This window comes from Bidens hawaiensis, unplaced genomic scaffold (genome assembly GCF_021521415.1).
Source record: "Bidens hawaiensis isolate Kalapana, Puna unplaced genomic scaffold, B.hawaiensis_p1.1 tig00008376_1, whole genome shotgun sequence".
NCBI lineage: Eukaryota > Viridiplantae > Streptophyta > Magnoliopsida > Asterales > Asteraceae > Bidens > Bidens hawaiensis.
In genome coordinates, this window is record NW_027491594.1 from 510,918 (window position 1) to 534,612 (window position 23,695).

At 36.8% G+C, this 23,695-nt stretch overlaps 1 protein-coding gene and 2 pseudogenes across 3 annotated transcripts; all 3 read right to left on the reverse strand.

The window, feature by feature from the left end:
• Positions 1–3,002: 3,002 nt before the first annotated feature.
• LOC143637697 (embryogenesis-associated protein EMB8-like) lies at positions 3,003–6,009 on the reverse strand (annotated as a pseudogene). The gene is made up of 7 exons (XR_013154479.1): positions 5,625–6,009; positions 4,185–4,313; positions 3,949–4,080; positions 3,716–3,858; positions 3,429–3,621; positions 3,272–3,325; positions 3,003–3,195 (listed from the first exon to the last, which is right to left on the reverse strand). The product of XR_013154479.1 is annotated as an embryogenesis-associated protein EMB8-like (transcript).
• A 3,307-nt stretch (positions 6,010–9,316) lies between these two features.
• On the reverse strand, positions 9,317–12,123 carry LOC143637698 (embryogenesis-associated protein EMB8-like; annotated as a pseudogene). Its single transcript, XR_013154480.1, has 7 exons — positions 11,812–12,123; positions 11,189–11,317; positions 10,248–10,379; positions 10,022–10,164; positions 9,841–9,956; positions 9,670–9,764; positions 9,317–9,602 (listed from the first exon to the last, which is right to left on the reverse strand). The product of XR_013154480.1 is annotated as an embryogenesis-associated protein EMB8-like (transcript).
• Positions 12,124–16,550: 4,427 nt separating this feature from the next.
• On the reverse strand, positions 16,551–18,908 carry LOC143637711 (uncharacterized). The gene has a single exon (XM_077105036.1). It carries the CDS (start codon positions 18,906–18,908, stop codon positions 16,647–16,649), a length of 2,262 nt encoding a protein of 753 aa, XP_076961151.1. The 3' UTR covers positions 16,551–16,646.
• Positions 18,909–23,695: the final 4,787 nt, after the last annotated feature.

Here is a 23,695-nt window from a genome sequence, read left to right on the forward strand (position 1 = left end):
GGTAGTATTTTAGTTTGTTTTTGAGTTTGGTGGTGAAACAAGTAATGGAAACAAGTTATATATAGGTTTGGCCCAAAAACCGGTTCCAACGGCTATATTACCGTTGGAACCGGTTCCAACGGATATATTGCCTCAAAAACCGGTTCCAACGGCTATATTACCGTTGGAACCGGTTCCAACGGCTACTTGGTGTCTAAAAAACCGGTTCCAACGGCTATATTACCGTTGGAACCGGTTCCAACGGCTAGTTTGACTTTTTGTTTGACCCTTGAAAAAAACCCGGTGGAACCGGTTTTTCCGGGTACGACCCGAACCGGTTCCAAATAAGAACCGGGTAGGAACCGGGTTGGAACCGGTACTGAAATATATATAGTAGAACCGGTCCCGATTTTCGGGTACAAAAATACCCAAACCGGGTATTGTTCCAACCGGGTTGGAACTGGAACCGGTTCCGGTTCGGTTCCACCGGTTAGGTTCCGGAACCGGTTTTTTTGTGCACGTCTACTTAGGGCGATGATCAAGACTTGAGATCTTATGGTTTCAAGTTCGAAACTTGACTCAAGAGGTTTTCCATAATGTTGTGTTTCCTCCTTGATGGTGTTCTTGGGTAAGTCATGTTTGGACTCTGGAGCGTCAAAATTAATATGAACGGTTGATATTCCGTCTCAGGAATGCTCACTGGGGTATTGGGGGTAGTTCCAAACATTGTTAAAAAAAATAAAATGATGACTCGTGTAAAAAGAAAGAACGAGCATGTAGTGGCGGCACATTCATCAGCTTGCCGGAACTCGCTATCGACTCAATATCTTGGCAGATGGTAACATCATGGGCGTACCCTTTGTTTGAGATGGCTGATATGTGATCTTCGCGTAGCAAGAAAGCATAAAAAAAGAAAATATACTTGATACAAGGAATTTGGTATATTATTGTAACATGTTTGAAACCCGTGTAAAATAAAGAATTTTATCTTTAATTTAGCAAATTGTAAATTTATATATTATTAATGAATAAACTGTAAATAAGAGAAACCAGAAAATGTAGGTTGAGCTCAAAGAATTATGACACATGCCAGTGGATAATTACTTATTTATTAAGTATAGATGCATAAACTAATGCATCGACGTTTTCACATATGAGACTTTATCTTTGCAGGTACTCTCAATCTTGAAATTAAAATTGACAACTAACTATCGAAATAAAGAAAGCGAATAAACGTGTAAATTAATGCATTTTTACCTGAAAAATACTTTAAAAATACCCGGAAAACACCCCTAAAAAGTGCAACACCTTAAAATATCCAATCTGTACCCTGGAAAAAAGCACGAAAAAACCCGAAAATAGGGTTATTCAATACCTGAAAATAGAGTATTCATATACCCGGTTCTATACCAGACCGGAGCCCGATGCATAAGGTATGGTTTTTAAAGACAATGCACGAACCCAAGCCCGACCCGGGTATTGCCAATACCTGATTTTTCAATACCCGGTCATACCCGGAACCGGGTATTTGGAAAACCCCGATATGTGCACCTCTAATTGTAGTTTTTTAGCCGTAGGCCTTGTAGATGGCATTGGGCCCATCTTCGTTTGGGTGTAGAGTGTAGACGACAGCCCTGTTGCATTTGCATTGCTTTTTTATTCGAAGGCCCAAGTGAGAGATTCTTTTGTAATTTCATTAATCATAGCCCCACTATGATAGTATGATGGTCTTTTTAATTATGGACGTAGACGTAGTAATAATAATAATATCGTAGCCCTTGGGCCTTGTCCCTCGATGAACTGATGAAGGCCCATCATTGAGTGCACTGATTACTAAAAACCTATTTTGTTTTCAGATTTTTACCACCGAGAGTTAATTTATTCAGTTTTACCATGAAACTAATCGAAGTTATAGGAATTTATGAATTTTTTTTTTGGATACAAAATCAATATAAGTGACACAATTCGTTGTCGATGGCCTCTTGGCCTATTTGTATCAGTTGTTTATTTGGTTCAATGTGGATTTTAATAGTAGAGTTTCAAGTGTTGTTCGCCGTTAAGGAAAAACAAACGAACTAAATTCGATGGTATTGCCTGTAATTTTTAAAGCGCGGTTACATTTTTTTAACTTTTTTTTTCTATGAATAACTTTTTTATGTTACCCTAGTTGTTTGGAAATTTACATGAACCATAAAAAAATGTATATTGTACCCTAGTTTTGTATATTGCGTAACTAGTCTAATACGCCTCATAAGGACAAAGTACTTGTAGCTTGAATAGTACGGAGAGAAATCTATAACTTGACGACGACTTTGTAAAGTCATGGTCGCGAGAGAGGTTTAACGTGACGATGGTTTAGATCAGATGCTTCTTCTAGCATGTGACAATCTAATGATAACTGAGAAACAACATGTGGTGGACTTTAGGGGTTCCATCGGCCAGGACCAGGGCCGTCCCCGAGAGAATCTGGACTCCCAAAGGCCTTGTGTGTAAAAAAGTGGACCCCTAATATATAAAATGATAAGTGTGATAACATTTAACAAAACAATACTATTTGAACAAAATCAGTTATTGTAGGGTTTTTATTAAAAAAAATTATCAAATTATATATAAAAAATATATATAGTGTTACAAAAATTATAGGCCCCTCGGTTAGTGGGCCTTGTGCGCCTGCACACCTCGCACATGCCCTAAGACGACCTTGGCTAGGACGACATATCTGTTGAGAAGTAGCTAAGGTTTCTTAACCGTTATGAGTGGCTAGTTTTTTTGTTGTATAAAACAGTTTCAAGAAACTCTACAAATATTCAAGAAAGTTTAACATCTTTTACACACTTTTGTATCATATATATATATTTTTTTTGTTAAAACAATCATGTTCATTGGATTACATCGAAACAGAAGACAAGCGGGCAACAAGCTGCGCCGCTACCCCTTTTTGAATCGCTATCATATTATATTTCCACTATATTACATAAAATCGGTAATTAAGCCAACTAAAGTACAAATGGTTGTCTATAATCTAGTCTATGCCTCTACCGACTGCAACAACTTGTCAGTACCTTGACGTGTGCCCGATCTTTCATTTTCAAGATGTTCAAGGAAATCCATGACCACAGGATCGGTCCATGGGCACCCTTGCGGTGCATTCTCACCGGCAACCCACCCTAAATGACCTCCTTTTGGTGTAACTATCAACAAACAATTCGGGTTCTCCTGTTCAAAAGATACAAAAAAGATCGTTAAACAATAATATCGCACAACGTTTTTGTAACATTGTTGCGCTACATACCTTGATATCTTCACGAGGTATCGCTCTATTAGGTGCGATCGGGTCATTCTTTGCCTGTAATTTAAACAAGTAAACTTTATGATTTTTTTTACACACCATATAACATATGACCAAATGTCACGTTATTTTTAACAAGATTCGTTTAAAGAAATATTGCCTGTATGCAAAGCAAAGGCGTGCGAACATATTTTATGTAATCTGCACTACATGAATTTTGCAAGTACTCGTCGACTGACTTGAAACCAAATGAAACTCGGGTCAATCCTTCATCATAATCGCGTATAGTTTGAGCATTAGCAGCTAATGAGATATTGTAATCGCCTCCAATGTCTTCAAACAACATAAGATGCCTGGAAAAAAAAAAGAAATTTAAAATCCAAATAACTCCAAATTTTATTGCAGAAACTATAAACACAAGGGAGATTAATCTATTATAAACATTACTTCTTTAAAATGCCGCTCAACGCCTTCGCAAGAGACCTGTTATAAATTCTGTTAAATCCCTTGCATAAATCCTCATCTGACATAACCAGATTGAAAGGATTACACAAGGAAACCGCACCTGAAAATTTACGCGCACTGGCCTCCTACAAAAACACAAAATCATATGTTTTTCATATCATAAAATAAAAAACAAAAACACACACACACACACAAATGGTAACATATTTTTTTACCTTTCCTAAATATTGAACAAGAATGTTAGCTCCCATGGACCAACCAACACCATAAAGATTGGCTTCGGGATACCTCGTAACAACATTATTCACTACAACGTCGAGATCACCTAGAAATGAACCTGAATACATCTGCATAAATGTAAACCGCGTGTAACGTGATTAGAGCACAAACAATATATAAACAACAATTGGTTATATGACTCTTTAAAAATAACAGTTTGAATAACTAGAACCTGAGGTGTGGTAACAGGGCTATCAGCACAGCCGCGACTATTGAATACCACCGCGCGCCACCCTTTACTCCTTGCCTTCACCAGCATATGCCTTATGTACGAATCATCACTTCCTCCAGTCAAACCAGGCTGCAAAATTTATTGTCATTGTTTCACTATTTCTTTTATTAAAATCAGGTGTGTAAATGAACCAAACAAACAGCACTTGTTCATGTTCATTCGCTAAGAAAATTAAGGTGTTTGTATTTGTTTATGTTTGTTTTCTTAATATTCTAAACGAACTATTCACTAACGCAAATAGACATAACTGAACAAAAACAAAAGAGAAGCGAATATAAATGAACATAAACGAACACCACTTAAAGTAAAGATGATTATTCAATCTAAAGTCCAAAGCAAGTCAGATATAAGCTTTACAACACCCAAATCACTATCATTAGGGGTGCTCTTCGGGTTTCGGGCCGGGTTCTTCGGGTTTCAAATTTTTAAATCTTAACCTGAAACCCAACCCAAATCTCTCACGGATTTTTTGGGTTTGGGTAATTCGGGTTGGGTTAATTAGGTTTGGGTATCCTAAAAATGAAACAAAAAACAAAAAAAATTAAAAAACTGTAATGCTAAAATTAAAACAACATATTCTTCTTTGCTCGTAACGCAAATAATCAAATAATAAACTAACATAACTTGATAAAGTCATAAAACAATTCAAAAGAAGAGTAAAACTAAGTAATTAACTCGAACCATAATCGTCTTCAATCAGACTTGATTTGGTTGTTCGATTACGTCTGCTATTAGTAATAAACGGAAAACATAAATTAACAATAAACAATCAGGGCTCAGATTCTAATATCTTTAGTGACTAAGACTAAGCCTATTATACCTAAAAATATATTTAATTTCAAAACTAAAAGTTATTCGGGTATTTCGGGTTGACCCGAAACTTATAAATTGAACCCGAGAACCAACCCGAATTACTTCGGTTCGGGTTCGGGTTAGTCTTTTCTCGGGTTCGGGTTTTTCGGGTCGAGTTAGTTCGGGTACGGGTTTTTTCGGGTTGAGTTTCGGGTAAAAGTGACAGCCCTAACTATCATCAATCTAAAAAATTTATGTCCACAGTATTGATAGAAAAATGCAGGACTAAAAATTAAAATTAATTGTATATAACTAAATTGGACTTGATTGTTTTTAGAATATCCAAAGCAATGAGATCTTAAACTAATATTAGTACTAAATAAATTTGAATGAATATTTAAATAAACATAAAAAAACAATCATAAATGAACAAATATAAACAAACATACACGAATGCTCATGAATCTAAATAGATGAAAGAGACGCATGTTCATGTTCATTTATTTAATAACATGAATAAAAAAAATTTGTTCATGTTTATTCGTTTATTAAATGATTAGGGAGAAGTATATAATTATATATACTCACAAGTAATAGTAGGATAGGGGAGTTGACCGGCAAGTTGTAGGCATCGCCCGAGACCCAGTCGAGTGTGACGGTCCCATCATCCGGGGTCCTAAGGCACTCGCGCTTCAACTTCACGTCGGGTATGTTTCGAAAAAAGGAGGCGAATATGGTCTCGATGTGGCGGTTTGAACCGAAGACTGGAAAGTGGTTGTATGGGCGTTCCAAGTGAGTCTTGATAACCGAACAGAACGAGTCGCTTCGCTAGCTCCACCAACGACTTCTAGCGACGGGTGTGAGTCTTTGTATTGATAAGAAGTCGCCCTGGTGGGACGTACGCTTAAGCGTGACTTTTTTATTGGTGTTGGCGGGTTGGCGAGTGGTTGAGATGGGCAACTGCTATGGACATTATGGTCGGGTTTTTGATCGGATTGTATAAGAGTTTTTAAACTAAAAGAAGGAACAATAGCTTCCCTTTTGTAGCCGGTAGTGGCGTTGGAGTATAGTGAATTATTATTGTTAGTTATCTGAAAAAACAAGTCATGTGAGTGAAACATATAACGTTTTAAATGTGATGTTTGAAAGTGAGGTTTCATACTATGCTAGTGGTCCTTAGGCTGAGGGGTGTGGGGGGGCGCGAGAGGGGGCGCGAGTGGGGGCGCCAGCCAATAATATTGTGACGTGTGGCAGAGAGAGAAACTTGATAAGATGGGTGTTGGTTGTGGTGCTCGCGCCCCGGGCCATGGTGTGGAGGGGCGCGAGAGAGGGCGCGAGCGGTTTATTTTTTTATTTTTTTATAAATGTATTAAAAAAACGTATTATTAAAAAAACAAGAAATTATTTAAAAAAACACACATTAATTAAAAAAACACATTAATATCTAAAAAAAAATTAAAGTACTAAAAAAAACATTATTCTTATTCTTCGGCTTGGTCTTCTTCGATCAACCTCTTCCGGATACGTTCCTTTTGTTTTTCCATCAGCATTTGGTCGACCGGATTTAGGTTACTGAAGTCTCTTGTAAGGAAGTCCAAATATCTCATTCTTTTTTTTTCCTTTTTGTCATTAGAGACCACCTCCATGGTTTTGTTGAATTTATTGAGGGATTCAACAAGATCGGTGATGTTTACGGCTTCCCCCTCAGCCGGTTTTTTCCCCCTGGCGTCCCTTCCCAATGGCCGCCTCCTCGGCGGTGAAGACGTTTCCTCCCCCGCAACGTTTAGGTCGAATCCAACCCGGCAATCCGACCCGGCGGAAGTGCTGTACGCTCCAGACGAACTAGTTTTAGTCCGTTTCGGCCCTACTTCCGCATCAAGGTCCGGCGCCACCAGCTCAACCCACTTAGAACACCTTCTCAACCTCTCCCACACCTTTACATCGTCCCACGTCTTCACCGTCCCATACCTCCGCAGGCACTCCTGCTTCCACTCTTCGACAGTGAAATTATAAACCGCCAAATCGTCACTGCCACTTGGTCTCATACGACCGGCGTTCCTGTTGAACAGATTAGTAAACAAGCCGACAAATTTTCTGATTTCGGTCCACCGACCCGAAATCATATCGGCGTTCCGCTCTGTACTCCCAACGAGCGAATAGAACGTCTCCCTAACCTTTGTCCAAAAGACCTTGCTCTTTTGGTAGTCCGCTGCAAAATAAATTTGTAAGTCATTTAACTTTTTTATTTAACTTTTTTATTAAAAATCATTTTTAAAAACGTTAAAACAATTACCGCAACGCCGAACCTCAGAAGTGACTATCCAAGCCCGACACAGGGCTTCCTTCTCATCCGATGACCACGGAGTGATTTTCCGTTTCGTCCTTCCGGTCGAAGCCGAACTCGACCCGTCCGTTGCAACTTGTTTTTTCCGGTGGACGCGTCTTCTTTGTCCCGCAGCTTCACCTTCTGGTTCTTGTGTCTCCAGAACTACAAAGTTAGGAGACGGTTGTATGTTGGATGGTTGAAAGCCGGATGATTGTTGCGACCCCGAATAAAACATCGCTTGGTCCGGTGCCGACCATAAATCGTCGTAACTGTAATCTGAATCTAGGTTTGGGTACCAATTTCCAGCCATGTTTTTAAAAAAAGGTTTCGAAGATAGGGTGATTTTGGTATGTGATATTGGTTTTGGGTGTGGTATGTGAGAATGGTTTTGGGTGTGGTATGTATTGGTTTATATAGAGGAATATATATGTGATATATAGAGGAATATATATAGAGGAAAAAAATTTTTTTTTTTTTAATACACATTAATATGAGCCAACGGCTCTATTCACGCTTCCCAAGCCTCCTTCACGCTACCCCCAGCCGCTACCCCTCTTGCGCCTGCCTCTTTTTCCGCGCTCGCGCCCCTCTCGCGCCCCTCTCGCGCCTCGGTGGTGTGGTGCTCGCGCCCCGGGGCGCGAGCGGCTGTCCTCTTGCGCCCTTTCTCGCGCTCCACACCCCTCAGCCTTACCAAGAGGGACATGTGCCAGATTAACAATTTATTTTACTATTATATTTTAATAATTATTTTTCTCGTTTTTTTTATATATATTTTTAAATTTTTGGGCTAATTTAATCTAGTTAAAAAAAAAATTAACTAGATTACCAAATTTGAGTGATCTTTTCAACTATAATCGTAACGAGGCGGTTAAGTTGGTTGTTGTGGTTTAATGTCGCTGGCGACGTCAACTCAACAACACTTTTGATGGTGGAGGGGCGTGAAGGCCAAGGGTATTAGCTAGGTGGCGATTGAAGGGGTGAAGGGTGCAGCGCTAAGGGGCCGTGGCGGGCTTTGTCGAGGTGACTCCAACATGGATGACGGTGACGGCCCCGGTGTTAATCCACAAGGGGAGCCTTAACATTTCTTTTCTTAATGCTAAGTTACCAACTCAATATTTTTGTATTCAGAGCGAATTGCGATTTTCGTCCATGAGATTTCAGTCTAATATATTCAAATTTGTGATTTTCGTCCATGTGGTTTCATTTCACTAGCAAATTAACCCCACCCCACTAACTCTGTTAAGTCTGGTCGTTAAACCCATCAGCGTGTCCCTCACGTGAGAGGTAGTTTTGTCCTATTTTCCCAAATACACCCCGGCCCCTCACGTGAGGGGCTTGTGAATTACGGTAGAGGTTTGTTTGGGGAGAAAAAGATAAAACCGCCTCTCACGTGAAGGGCACGCTGATGGGTTTAACGACCAGACTTAACGGGATTAGTGGGGTCGGGTTTAATTGCAAGTGAAATGAAACCACATTAACGAAATCGCAAATTTAAAACTACTGGACCAAACCCGCAGATTTGAACAAACCACAGGAACGAATAACGAAGTTTACTCTTGTATTCATTTCAAGTTTCTCTTTGTGCCTTAGTGGGACTGTACATTTGTACATCAATCATGAATCATCATACAAGCATGTGCCTAGTTAGTACAAGGTACACTATATGGGGTGGATCGATGTAGCATGTGATCACTTAAAAAAAATTATTTTGATGTGTTATATATGTATCTGACTTTGGACAAGACCATATAGTTTCAATCAATGATAAGGTGAACTAAAAAACAAAGGTAAATTAATTGTAAAATATCACAGATTTAATGATTAATGATAACTTGCATTATAAAAATATAAGCAAGCAAGCTTATGCAAATTGTAAAAAAGAAGTAAAAAGTAACTTAGTAAAACAATCTGTTTCTGATTCAAGAATGTTAAAACCAGAAGCAAGATTACAATCTTAGTCATGAATGTCTTACATATCTTATTACACGGCGCCGTCTTCAATTTACAGTTGTCTGTAACGTGTGCGTCTTTTCTCCAATAGAGTTTGATTTAGTTTTTTCCAAATATTCCAGAAAATCCATCACCACAGGATCAGTCCAAGGACACCCAAAGGGCGCTTCATCACCCGCAACCCACCCCAAGTGTCCACCTTCGGGTGTGACTATTTACATACAATTTGAGTTCATCTTAATAGCTTCTCGGGGAATCCCTCGAGCCGGAGCAATAGGATCATTTGCAGCCTATAAATCAAGAAGCAACTTACGCCTATAAATCAAGATATTTACTTATTTTTTGCGGTTAATATACCTGGATGCAAAGTAAAGGCTTGCATACGTGCGGTATAGAGTCCGAACTGCTTGACTTAGAGTAGTATTCATCCACTGATTTAAAACCAAAAGAAACTGGAAAATATGCAAATATTAATGTAGCAAACGCGATTGATTAATAATCTTGTTTAAAGAGTAGAAGAATGCGTACCACGTGTTAATGCGTCATCAAATTCCCTAACGGATCTACAATTGGCGGCTGCTGGAATATTATACTCCTCATTCATTTCTTCAAACAGAAGAGCATGCCAGATCAATACCATATATCTTATCATGAATAAAATATCATATGAACCGAAAATTGATCATTCCAACTGAAAAAAAAAACCTACTTTCTGAATATTCTTCGCAGTGAAGACGAAAGTGATTTGTCATAAACTTTGTTAAACCCCTTACGAAAATCCTCATCGGCAACCACCAAATTAAAAGGATTGCACAACGACACAGCACCAGAAAGGCGGCAATTGGCCCCTTCCTGCAACAACAGAAATGCTTTTATTACAGACGTTGAATAATCGAATGTTGTTGGACAAGAACAAGACGTGTAGAAAAGGTTACCTGAGCTAAATACCTAACAAGAATGTTTGCACCAAGAGACCAACCAGCAGCGTATAAATTTGCATCCGGGTAACGACCGGAAACATGCTCTACTACGTCACTAATATCTCCCAAAAACGAAGCTGAATAGAACTGTTAATAATTTTATTCAAAAATTTAATCATCTTTCTTGGAATTTATGTTTTTTTGTGATTAATATTAGGGGTGTGCAAAGTTTGTTTTGTTCGATTATTGGGGATTAACCATAACCATAACCGAGTGGTCGGTTAACCATAGGTGTTGGTTATGGGCCAGTTTCTATCAAGTTTGGCTAAATTTCCAATGTATTTTTAAAAATGTTTTCCTATGTTCCAGCTGAAAATGGTTCGGTTATGATATTCCAAGCTCAACTATGACGTTTTGAAACTGAAATACGACAGTTCCTAGCTTGGTTATGGTCTTCCAAGCTCAGTTATAGACAATTGCAGCATTAATTTATAAATTCAAAGCTTGAAATGGAGGTCTAAAAATGAAAATAGAGCTATAAAATTGAGAAAAACACCATTTTGGTTCAAGTTAAAGTTGATTATTCTTTTTTTTTTTTTGAGTCGGCAGCGAATCCTCCAAATGGGCTACTGGCTAAATTCACCAATCGGGATACACTCGCCTTTCAATCGGCAGAAAACCCTCACTTAAGGCCAACGACCATGAACACTCGCCCTTCCAAATAGTGAACACCACCAACTCGCCTAATCTCCCATCATCACCTGGTGCCGCAGAAACTAAATGATGGTGGCGGGAATCAAATATGGGTCAAGTATCTTCCTTACCACTCCACCACTAGTTCATTGGCACCAGGTGATCAAATTCACTTACATATAACCGATCGGTTTTCTTCATTATGATTAATTTCGGTTAACGGGATCAGTTTTCGCACACCACTAATTAATATTAATTAATACCTGAGGTGTAGTAACAGGGCTGTGACCACAACCACGGCTGTTGAAAACAACCACCCGCCACCCCTTCTTCCTAGCTCGCAATAACATATGCCGGATATATGAATCCCCACTTCCACCTGTCAACCCCGGCTGCATAATAATAATCACATCAAACAATCACATAACATAACAATAATTCTTTTATATTTTATAAAATTTCAAAAAATGATCCAATGACAATAGTAGAGAGACAGTAATCGGGCAACAAGCTACGCCACAACCCCATTTGAATGGCAAATCCGCTCCTACTAAAAACATAGTTACGGTTCTTTCGGGTGGATATGCTACCGTGCACGTGCACGACCCAAATGTTTCAAAAACAAAAGAATGCCCTTCTCGTGCTTAGCAGTTTTTATCAACAAATTAATCATATAATAATAATAAGAACAATTTTTTTATATTTTTTATATTTTATAAAATTTCAAAACATATCCAATTACAATATAGAGACGGGTAAGCGAGCAAAGGCAAAAGAAATAGACGCATGTTGATTCTCTGAGGCCTTCTCGTGCTTAGCAGTTTTAACCAACAAAATAATAATAATAATAATAATAATAAAAATAATAATAATAATAATAAATTACCAGCAAAATGAGAGTGGGCGAATTGGGTGACAAGTTCCGATCATCTCCGGCGACCCAATCGAGAGAAACCGTGCCGTCGTCTTTAGTCCGGAGGCACTGACGTCGGAGCGTGACGTCAGGGGTTGATCGGAAGTAAAATGCAAAGATGGTTTCGAGGTGGGTGTTGGAGCCGACGACGGAGTAGGAGTCGTACGGACGGTGGAGAGTGGTGAAGCCTGGGAGGAAGGCGTTGACGGCGCCGCCGATGACGTCGAGAGATTGGTGGGGTTGTGTGGCGGACATGGTGACGTGGCGTTTGGCCGGAAAGAAGAGGCGTTTGGTGGTGGTGGCAATGGGGCGTTTGGGTATGGGGTTGTTATAATAATATAAGGAGGATCTGGTGGCTGACCCGATCCAAGCCATTCGGGTTCAGCCCACAGACTCGGGTTTTGTCGTGTAGTTCTGATTCTGTAAGTGACGACGGACGGACGGACCTTATCATTACAGTACAACTGGCTCCACTCATGATGAGGCATTTGATGACAATATAAGATGTTTTTTGTTTATTTATTTTTATCCTGATGATGTCTTTATATGTTTTCATGTTTTTACCAGGCAGAATCAACCATCAACTACATGCAGGGGCGGACCCACATGGAGTGGGTCGGGGTCCCCGGACACCAATTTTTTTTAAAAAATTAATAGATTCGGCATATTAAATTTTGCAAGGACCCCATAAGAAAAATTAGTTTGACCCCATAATGTTAAAAGAAACACAGGTGTAGTGGTAAATCCTTTTGTTTAATAACCAAGAGGTCCTGTGTTCAATTTTGGTTCAATCCAAATCTTTCATTTTTTTAAAATCCAAATGAAAACTATGTGGCTGTTGTCAAATTTGTTAATTTTGTAATTCTGGTTCAATCCAAATCTTTCATTTTTTTAAAATCCAAATGAATTCAATTCTGGTTCAATCCAAATCTTTCATTTTTTTAAAATCCAAATGAAAACTATGTGGCTGCTGTCTAATTTGTTAATTTTGTAAGAAATTAGTTACTTCAACACTACATAATATGCTATAGAGCATTTTATAACGTGAATTTTTGAGCTAATTATACAAGGATCATTGATAATAAAGTTTAAAACTTGAATTTTAGGGCTAACTAAGCAAGGATCATTAAAAATAAAGTTCGAAACTTCAATTTTAGGCTGACTTAAAATCTGTGAGTTATTTACATATATATTTGTTATGATATTGTATTTCGTTATGTTTTCATCGTCCTGTCCCAACCCGACCCGAGCTATGTCCGACCCGAAAAGTTTAACCTTTGGTTGTGAAAATCTGAACACCGAAAAAAGGGGACCCCAGTGGAAAAAAATCCTGGGTCCGCCACTGACTACATGGTGAGATGTAAGGTTGCTTAATTTTTTATTTTCATGTCACTAATACAATGTAAAACGTTACAAATATGCGAGCATTTGTTCAACTAGAATCAAAGTTTTTATATAACATTTTACTTTTCTTTTCCTCTACACCCATAAGTTCATCACCAAGGCCCGAGTAGTAGAACCCGAAACATGAAGTCACATGGGGCGGTGTGCTAGGACAATCCACACTAGCTCACTTTCTGTGAGCTGGGTGTCATGCGCATCCTGTGTTCCCAAGTTTTATCTTTGGAAAGAAAAAAAAGAAAACATAAAACCTTGTGTTTTCAAGTTTCATTTTAATGGGAGAAAGAAAAGAAATGAAGAGAAAATATGATGTTTTAATGAGTGGATGTTTTATTTCCAATTTGGAAAGTACTGAATGGAAAGGAAAAGAGATTTAATTAAATAAAAGGAATGGAAAGGAAAGAAAAGTTTTTCATTTCTTTCATTTCTCTCGTTAATGGGGAAAAAGGATACATGTTATTGTTATCTACCATTTGTAATAAGTAAGGTAGTGATTATATCGAAACAGAAGGCAAGCGGGCAACAATGAAACTCGAGAACACAACTATTAGAATAAAAACAACATTCTGAACGAATGGGGACCCTCTTGGAAGTGCTACAAATATGGGTTCTATGGAGTACGTACAACGAGGGAGCTATTTCTCTGAAGTAGTTTAGGGTACTACGTAAAGGTCACCACGGGGAACAACCTAAAAGGGGTACTTTTGTACTTCTTGAAATATAGTTTGTTAACATGCGGTTAGATATATAATGGCTTGTTTAAAACGTTGCAGTTGGTTCATTTTCAATTAGATTTCATTTATTTATCAATCATTCTTGTGTCTTTCATTACTTTCATAATCAATAAAGTTGTGTTAATCCTAATTCAATTTGGATTTAATCGTGTAAATCTTCAAGTCATAATATGTGTTCAGTTCAAGTTCTTTGATGTTAATCGTTATAATTTCCACTAAAATGTTAACAAACCCGTTTTTAAAGAAAATAGGCTGGTTTTTTGTGATCGGATTCGTAGGCTCTTAACAAGACCAATCCACCTTTTAGGTGTCAGTCTGGTCTTTAACCACATTAATTAAAACTTATTCATATACTTTTTAATGATGTAAATTTTCTAAGGTATTACACCGTTATGTTCTATTAATTTACTAGGTTAGATACCGTGTTACACACGGACGAATATATATAAAACTTCATATATATGTGTGTGTGTATATATTTGTGTGTGTGTTGTACATTTTAATGAACTGTAAATGTCAGATAATCTAATATCATCATCATCATTATTATTATTATTATTATTATTATTATTATAAGATATCACATTGTTGTTTTAATTAAAAGAATTAAACATACAAAGACAAACAAAAAAATGGCAACTTTAAAACATATTTCTAACTTATACCACATATTTCTAACTTATACCATGAGACAAAAGAATCATATTAACTAAAACTTCATCATCCAATAAAGTCATATGTTATAAACTATGAAGCGTAAACATGTAGAGTTGTAACATAAGTTGTGTGATAAAAATTATTTTTATTGAAATTATAAAACATATAAGTACACAACATAAAGAATGTTACAAATATGAATATAACAATGAGATATAACAATTATAATTTTTGTTAAAACGTTTAATAAAGCAACAATAAAATTCAAACCTCGTGATTTAAACCACCATTTCAATTCAAACATCCATGCATCCAGTCCAAACGCTCATAAATAATTTTTCAAAATAAAATAACAAAGTTTCAAAATTTTAAAAAATAGCAATGAAAACAATTATTTGCCTTTATTACTCAATAAATGGTGATTATAACCATTTATTTTGAAACTTTCTCCAACTTAGAAGTTAATGTTTAAAATTAAATTATTTATTAGGTGGATAATTTGCTTATAGAAATTGTATTACTTGACATTCTATACGGATAACCTAGTTAAATGACATGTGGAAAGATTGCTTGTTTTAATAGTATAGGTAGAGGTAGATAGATAGGTAGATATAGATATTAGAGAGATAGGTAGATTATATAAAATTATATAAGCAACTAAGATTGAAATGAAAAGTGGAAATGTGTGTATACATTGTTGTTATAATTACTTCATGTTATGTTAACACGTTTGTGTACGTAGGGAAGAACATGTGTGTTGGTGCACATTCTTTGTAACAATGGCCGAATAGATATGCCATGTTTGTGATCGAGTCTGTAATGCGTGCATGGTTATGTTTTGTATAAACAAACTTGATGGGCTAATGAACTTGCCAAGCGAACTTAGCAAGTTTGATTGGCATGGGTCAGTCATACTTATGTATGTATATAAACATAAGTTTGATTGGTGTTTAGGGTTGTTCATCCCAGCCGTTCCAAGCCGTCCAGAAAGAAAACGAACATACTAGGTTCGAGTTCTCGTGTCTTTGATTGATTGTATTTGTTATAATCAACAGAAGAAAGAGTTAAAAGTGATCCCGTTATTGTTCTACCAGTTTACATCTTGTTAGCAATCAAAGGGATTTCGCACCTCCGGTACAACGTTTCAGTCTCGTAAAGATCCGGCTAGAGACCTACAGTGTGTCGCTTCCAGTTTAAATCATACCCGTAACTGATATTTTTGGATGTTATATCTAATTTGTATTGACAAGTCCAACTATATCCTGAATCACAAAAAATAGTACCAATTCTTTTGATTGATAAAAGAGAATAAGCAATGTATTATTTACCAAGTCTGGTAAATAACAAAAAAGAAATGCCTTGTTTGTGTTCAACATTTCAGCTTCAAGAAGATTTTGTGTGGACTGACGATGATACAGTCTTTAATCAATGTGCTTGTTTTGCCTAACTGCAATAAGCCATTCATACTATATCTTCTTCTCTTAATACCAGTACAGCTGTTTGGTTCGATTTTAACCAGATTCAATGGTGGGGTCCCCAACCCGATTACACACCAGCTGTTTGGTTCTGTTCCTAACCGGTTCCTGTTCCTGAACTAGTTCAATACATTAACAACACTATTCTACAATTTAAAATCTAGTTACAAAGTCTAGCTTATATACATAATATATAACAATTTAAAATCTAGTTACAAAATCTAGCTTATATACATAATATATAACGTTACATTATTTTAATATTTTGGTTGTCTTGATTGAAATTTCTACAACTTTTTGTGAACTGAGCATGGTATTAACAGTATGCCTTTTTGTTGACTTTAAGCTGTGAAAATCCACTGAGATCAAATTAAAATTGCCATCCACATCCAAATGATGTCAGGCAGAAATTGACATACAAATATCTTGCAACCACTTGATAAAAAGTTAACTAAAAGATATAGAATTAAGTTAAAAACAACTTCAAAACCAAAAATAAATTAACTCACATTTGGAAAATTTATAATACATTACCTCTTATCTACACTTTTGCAGCAACCCGAAGACCCTCATCTGCACCCGAATAATCCAACCCTTTAGCACCCAGTTCAGAGCACATTATTTGAACCTCCTGCAACTTCCCATCCCCTTTCAGACCTGTAACAAGCTCACGCGCAACACTCACACTCGGCCAAAACCCGTTTGCAATCATTTCCCGGTACCAAAAATACCCTTCACCAAACATCTTAATATCACACAAACCCTTGATCATCGTGTCATACGTATCAGCTTTTGGAACCAAACCTGTCGCCTTCATTTGGTCAAAAATATCCTTTGACTCACCAATCTTTCCCTCTTTCAAACACCCTACAATCAAACTATTATACGCCATCCTATCAGGAACAATTCCGTTATTACTCATCTCATGGTATAACTCAAATGTTCTCTCAACAAAACCGTGCTCTGCATAACAACGAATAAGTTCGCTGTATAACAAACGGTCAAGTTTCAAGTTCAATTGCGACAGTTCACCGATGAGTTTTTCCACAAGTGTTACGCCTTCCTTTCTGCATACAGCAATAAGCGGATGATATGTGTAGACTGTAGGTTTTATTCCCGATAATTTCATGTTTTCGTATAACTCCAAACATTTTTCAATGTTTCCCTTCATCGAATAGCCAGATATTAAGCAATTATATGTTACCGCGTCACATTTGATATTATTATTATTTTCAACTTTTGAAGCGAGTTCTTCGGCTTCCTCAACTTTACCCTTTTTGCAAAGCCCGTTTATGAGTGCATTGTACGTGTACAAAGTTGGAACTATATTACTGCTTACCATTTTATCGAAAACCTTGTATGCGTCTTCTATCTTTCCTTGGTTGCAGTACCCACTAATCAGCATATTATATAAATTTGCATTTGGTAAAACGCCTCGGCTTGTCATATCTGTGAAAACGACCTGAGCTTCGAGAAGCCTTCCGTCTTTGCATAAATGATTCACGAGTGAACCGTAACTAATGGCATTCGGAGTTAACTTGTTATTCTCCATTTCTTCGAGTAGTTGGAAGCATTTATCAAACTGAAGATTCCTACCAAATCCATCAAGTAGTATGTTGTATGTCATCACGTTTGGTGAAACGCCCATTTCTAGCATCGTTTTTATCCATTTTTCAGCTTCAACGAGATTACCCGTCTGACAATATCGGTTGATCACCGAGTTCACAGTGACACAGCTCGGGTTTAACCCGTGGGATTTCATTCTTTCGACTGTCGAAAGAGCGGATTCTATATTACCTTCCCTACAATAACCATCAACAATCGTATTGAATATTACCTCGGTTGGAACAAGCCCATTTTCCAGTGATTTGACCAAAACCTCCTCAGCCCTTTTAGCATCCCCGCCTTTGCATAACCCGTTTAACAAAATGCCACAAGTGTACGCGTTTAAACGCACGCCATCTTTATCCAACTGCGCATACAAAGACTCCAACGCATTCGAATCACCCAATCTCGAAAACCCATCAAACAAAACACTATAAGTAAACCCATCCGGAACAAACCCACAACCTTTCATATCTTCCAACACCTTCTTCACCTCATCCATCCTCTTCGATCTACAAAGCCCGTTAAGCAACGTATTAAACGTGACAAGGCTCGGTTCCACATTCCTCCCCTTCATCCGCTCAAAAACCCCAAACGCCTCATCTACATCACCCGCTTTACAATACCCATCAATCATTATATTATACGTAACCTTATCCGCCATCACGCCTCTCTCAGGCATTTCATCGAACAACTGGCGGGCATCCGCCAACCTCTTCTGTTTACACAACCCACCAATAATAAAATTATACACAAACTTACTAACCCTCATTCCACCTCTCTTCATGTAACCCATCAACTCCATACCCCTATTCAAATCCCCAATCTTAACAGCCGATTGCACGGCTTTCGCATAAGTAAACTGATCAACCTTAATATTACCTAATCCAACAACATGATCAAACGAACCCAGTACTTTATAATACTCACCGACGGAAACCCAGCAATCCAGGAGTAAATTGAAGGACCCGAGTGAAGGGTTTATGTTATTTTGTTTGATTAATGCGTAGAGATCAATACCTTGGTTTGGGAAGTTGGAAGTGATTAGGGTTTTGATTAGGTCCTTGGCGGGTTGGATTTTGCCTTGTTGAAGTAGTGTGTCGAGCTTATTGAAGTGTTCGTGTGGGTTAGTGGGTTCTGCAACGGTGGAATAGAAGAGCTTAGAGTGAGAACGAAGACCGAGAGTTCTTTTGGCCATTGTACTATTGATAGTTGGGTTTATTTGTACGTATTTATGTGTATTAACTTACTAAGGTTTACTCGTTTAGTTTAGGAACTATGGTACTTCATACATGTTTATTGTGTTTCAGGTCACAAGTACTTAACGCGTTTAATTTGGACCTATACGAGCATGGAATGAAGACCCGGGATGTCCAGCATGCTTACCAAGGCAATCATATGAACTTTGCTGATTGAAGTGACCCATCGCGATGGACCTGGAGAGGAGACCATCGCGCTACGCGATGGTCCCCAGAATCGTGAAAGTTAGGGTTTTATTATATAACACATTTGGACGACCCTAGACGACATTCTTCACCTTCCAGGCGATTTTCAGAGCAGAAGAGAGAGCCCCCATCACTTCCAATCATCTCTAAGCATCATACATGGCCTACCAGATCATATCGAAGCCCGAGAGATGCCGATGCACGGCTAGTTCCTACGAGTCATACCTGGGATGTAGAGTATTGTATATTTCAGTTTTTCTCATGTATTAAGAACGAATTGATTGTAACTATCTTTGATTAATCTATGAGTATTGATGTCTAGCATTATTGTGCACTCAGTCAGTTTAGGTTTATTTCGATCAGAACGATTATTGTGCCAGTTGCTATGATAGTTGCTTATAGGATTGTTTGACTAGTTGAATGTGATGAAGCATATGCTTTCTCTTAGTTGAGTCACACTGGCAGGGACTGTTTGATAACCGGTGCCGTGTGTTAGTAAGCGTGGATGTCTAAGGTTTATCTAGTTAGTCAATCGGTATTGATCATTGATTGTTAATCTGTTAAGTTGCATGAGTTTGCTGTTAGGTTAACTGCTTGGATTCCCGGGTGTGATTTGCTTTTGTTAATTGTTGAAAGTAGTTTGCTTGTTTAATTAATATTAAAACCAACTTGTTTGCTAGTGTGATCAGCACTTAGTTAATTGAATATCTTCATAATGTTAGGAATCATTGTCACCGCACACTGACCACATACTCCTCGTGGTTCGACACCCTACTTACCCTAGCTTGCTTAGGTGATTAGGAACACTGATTTAATAGTTTTTGACTAGATAACGACAGTCTAGCATCAACTATGAAAAGTGAAAGAGGTGGGAGAAAGGAGAAAGGAGAAGGAGAAGGAGAAGGAGAAAGGAGACTAGATTTGATTTACGAGAGCTTGAGTTTGAGTTCGGCTGGATTCGAAATCCTTTTTGAAAAAAGAAAAGAAAGAAACTTGAGCTCGGCTTGTTACGTTTTTTTCATGTCCGAGTTCGAACTCGACTCATTCTTTATCTATTAATTAGTTTATATTTTTAATTGTTTTTATGTATTTGTTTATTATAGTTTCTATATATAACAACATATATTACTAGTTATTTGTATACTTAGGGTCAAGTTATTATATAAATGGGGACATAAATGTGAATGATGGAAATGATTTATAACAAAAAAATCCCTTTAAAAATAATGAAAAATTAATAAAAAAAAATCGTAACTCAAATTTTAATACAAAAACAAAAAAATGTAAAAACACAAAAATGTTTCCACCGTCTTCCTCATTTTATAAAAAAAGCAATGTTGAGTGAAAAAGATCATTATGTTTTTTTGTTTATCATTGCGTTTTGTGTTTATTTTCGTCATTGGCTGTGCCATTTCTTTTTGATATTGTGCTATATTACTCAACATTATATTATATTTTGTTCGGCATTGTGTTATATTTTGCAATCTATTGTGTCTTTTTTGTTTAACATTGTGCTGTTTATTCATTTTCAGCATTGTGTCTTTTTTTCTTGCCATCGTGTCTTTTTGTCCTTTTTTAGCGGGATTGACAGATTAAACACTTTGTTTTTTTTTTCTCAATCTTTTTTATATACTGAGTTATGATTTTTTATTTTTATTACTTTTTTTTTTTGAACTTTTTTAAGGTTTTTTGTGTAACCACAAATCCTCCTCAAACTTCTCATTTTTGTTTCCCTTTGCATTTAAACTTTACCCTTATACGTAATGAATATTGTTTATATAAATATATATATATATATATATATATATATGTGTGTGTTTAATACATTAAATAATAAGTTCGGTTACATTAATAATAAGCTCATTTATTAAAAAACATATTTTAAGGCCCGAGCTCGGGCTGAGGCTCAGTACAAGCTTGTAACGAGCCGATCTCGAGTAGTTCGTGAGCAAGCTTGGCTCATTTATACCCCGGCCTGTAAGTATGTAACTACATTTTTGATTTCCGACCCGTAAATCCATTTTGCGGTTTCCTTGTTCGGGCTTTTCTGCATACCAACATGAAATCACAAATATAGCTTCGGCAACAGTCTCGAAGGATTGTGGGTGCATCTTGTTGTCGTCTATTTTTAACCGTTGAGTGGTCTACTAGCGCTAGGCCTTGAAACACGGTTGCCAGGATCGTTTTGATTAACAAACTCGAGTTGTTGAACCTTTTGGGAATAATGAAAGATACATTTCATCAGCATCCGTTTTCATTGAGAACAATAGTGCATAAATCGGTTCTTAAAATGTAGACCTAGTTTCAGGTAAGGGGTCGAGACCACGAGTTTGAGATGAGTTTTGCAATTATAGATAAGAATAGATTTCTAAATCTGTCTAAAAAATGATCCATGGTAGTTTTATTTAATTACTTTAGTGCAACGGGTCACCGGGAGACTCTGAAAGCCTTACCATCCGCATACAACCCACTTTACCCTAGTTTGAAACCTAGAATTTTAGTGTTCTCCTTTGTTGAAATCAAACCGAGACCTCAGAAGGTTCCTACATAATTCTTACCACATGTGTGGTTCAAATCCGGTACATCCCCTCACCTCACACTTAGCCCAGCTAGCATTTGCCAACTGAACCTAGGATTATTGGCTGATCCATTGTATTTGATGTTATAAACTGAATTTTCAGTGTACAAAATTCAATTTTAGTATTAAGTCGAATGAAATAGTTATGTGACAACCAGAAAAACATGTTACATACCGAAGGTTTCACGTGCCTTTAAATTAAAAGGTGACATTTCACTGAATTTTTAAAATAAAAACACAATACATATAATCTTTCTCATTGTAAAGTTTATAATTTACTAAAATAGTTTTTGTTTAGATTTAAAACTATAGCCAGTATGAAAATAACATATAATAATATAGTTCATAGTTGATTAACTTTACTCATAAACCAACTCTATTACCCATCTAATCATCTCATTCAATAATGATGATCTACTTGGATGATTTAAATGATAATGCCTTGTACATACTAAATTCTTTTAGACTTGATCTAATTGATTGTTAACATGGCTAGTCGATGAATTCATGTTCGTCAAGGCTAATTCACTCTTGCCTTCTCTTTTCGTGATCATCTATTGTGTTGATCTGTAAAAGGTCGCATATAGAATCAGTTGTGCCAATCCAAAAAGTGCGCCGATTCCATTAGGCACCTAAAATTAAAGAAGGTATTAACCGTTAAACGAAAATTTGCATATTCGAGTCCGGGGTTCAATAATTCATGTTTAGCACACAATTAAGATAGAGAAAGAATTGTTACCGCGACAAATGGATCAAAACGTATGAGGGCATAAGAGAACCAACAAATGCCATTTGCAAAACAAAACAAAGAAAGCAGGAACGGCATGTACTCGACACTTTTTGTCGTGATCACCATTTTCTGCATAGGCAATTATTAGGTAAATATAAATCAGCTTGAAAATAAGTAATTTAAAACAAATATTATAGTTAATTAATTAATTAATTGAATTATAAAGTTGGGCCATATAGGCATTTTAGTTAACCTCCCAAGACATCCTTAACAAGGATGATACGAACAAACCACACCTTATGTTTTCCCCGACATACTAGACAATGATGATTCGTACTGTTAACTCCTAACATTTAATAATGGAGGAATATGATATATATAATCTTATAATATTTCTTTTAAAGATAATGATTAAAAATTTAATACTAGGTATGTATTTATTATTTTACTAGAAAGAGATCATACCATGACTGAAAGCGGAGACGCATACATCACGATATTACCTCCCACAGCAAAGCCACCAACGATAGCTGATCGGAGCTTTGTGGTGTGTGTTAGTGACAGGACCAATATAACCAAGATAACAAGAAATATAATCTCAACGACCAATGTTAGTAATACCCTTATTCTCTTTTTATGATCGGAGTAGATAATAAAAAGTAATATGTAAACTGATTCAATAACGATTCCAAACCCATTTGTGGTTGTGACCAACAAGCTATGAGGGTGCACCAAGGGTAGACCATAGAAGATCCATAGGCCACAATTCACAAAAGTGACCAAATATGGCACCGGTGAAAAACTCTCAACCGATTTTCTTTTTCATATCTTATAAAACGTTGGCCTGAAAACAACGAAAAATCAAAATAAACTCATTTAATGTGAGTTTATATAACTAATTAAAGACTTATGTCATTCATACATATACATATATACATTCGTTATTTCATATATATATATATATAAGAGAATGATAAGTTTACACTGTTGATAAGAATAAAATGATTGAAATGGCATTTCCTGTAAAGAAAAACGAAACAAAAAAAAATGCATTAATAATACATAATATTGTTGTTATATTAATGTAAATTAGACTTTAATTATTCACCAAATCTTACACCATTGACACTTTATCATTTCGGGGGCGTTTGGGAGTCCTTATTTTTACCTTCTTAGAACTTATATGAAGAAGTCATAAGTTAGAAATATGCAACTTATCAACATTTCCTCTC

Excerpts from the sequence above, each read along its gene's own strand:
- LOC143637711 (XM_077105036.1), bottom strand. The coding sequence starts at position 18,908 with ATGGCCAAAAGAACTCTCGGTCTTCGTTCTCACTCTAAGCTCTTCTAT.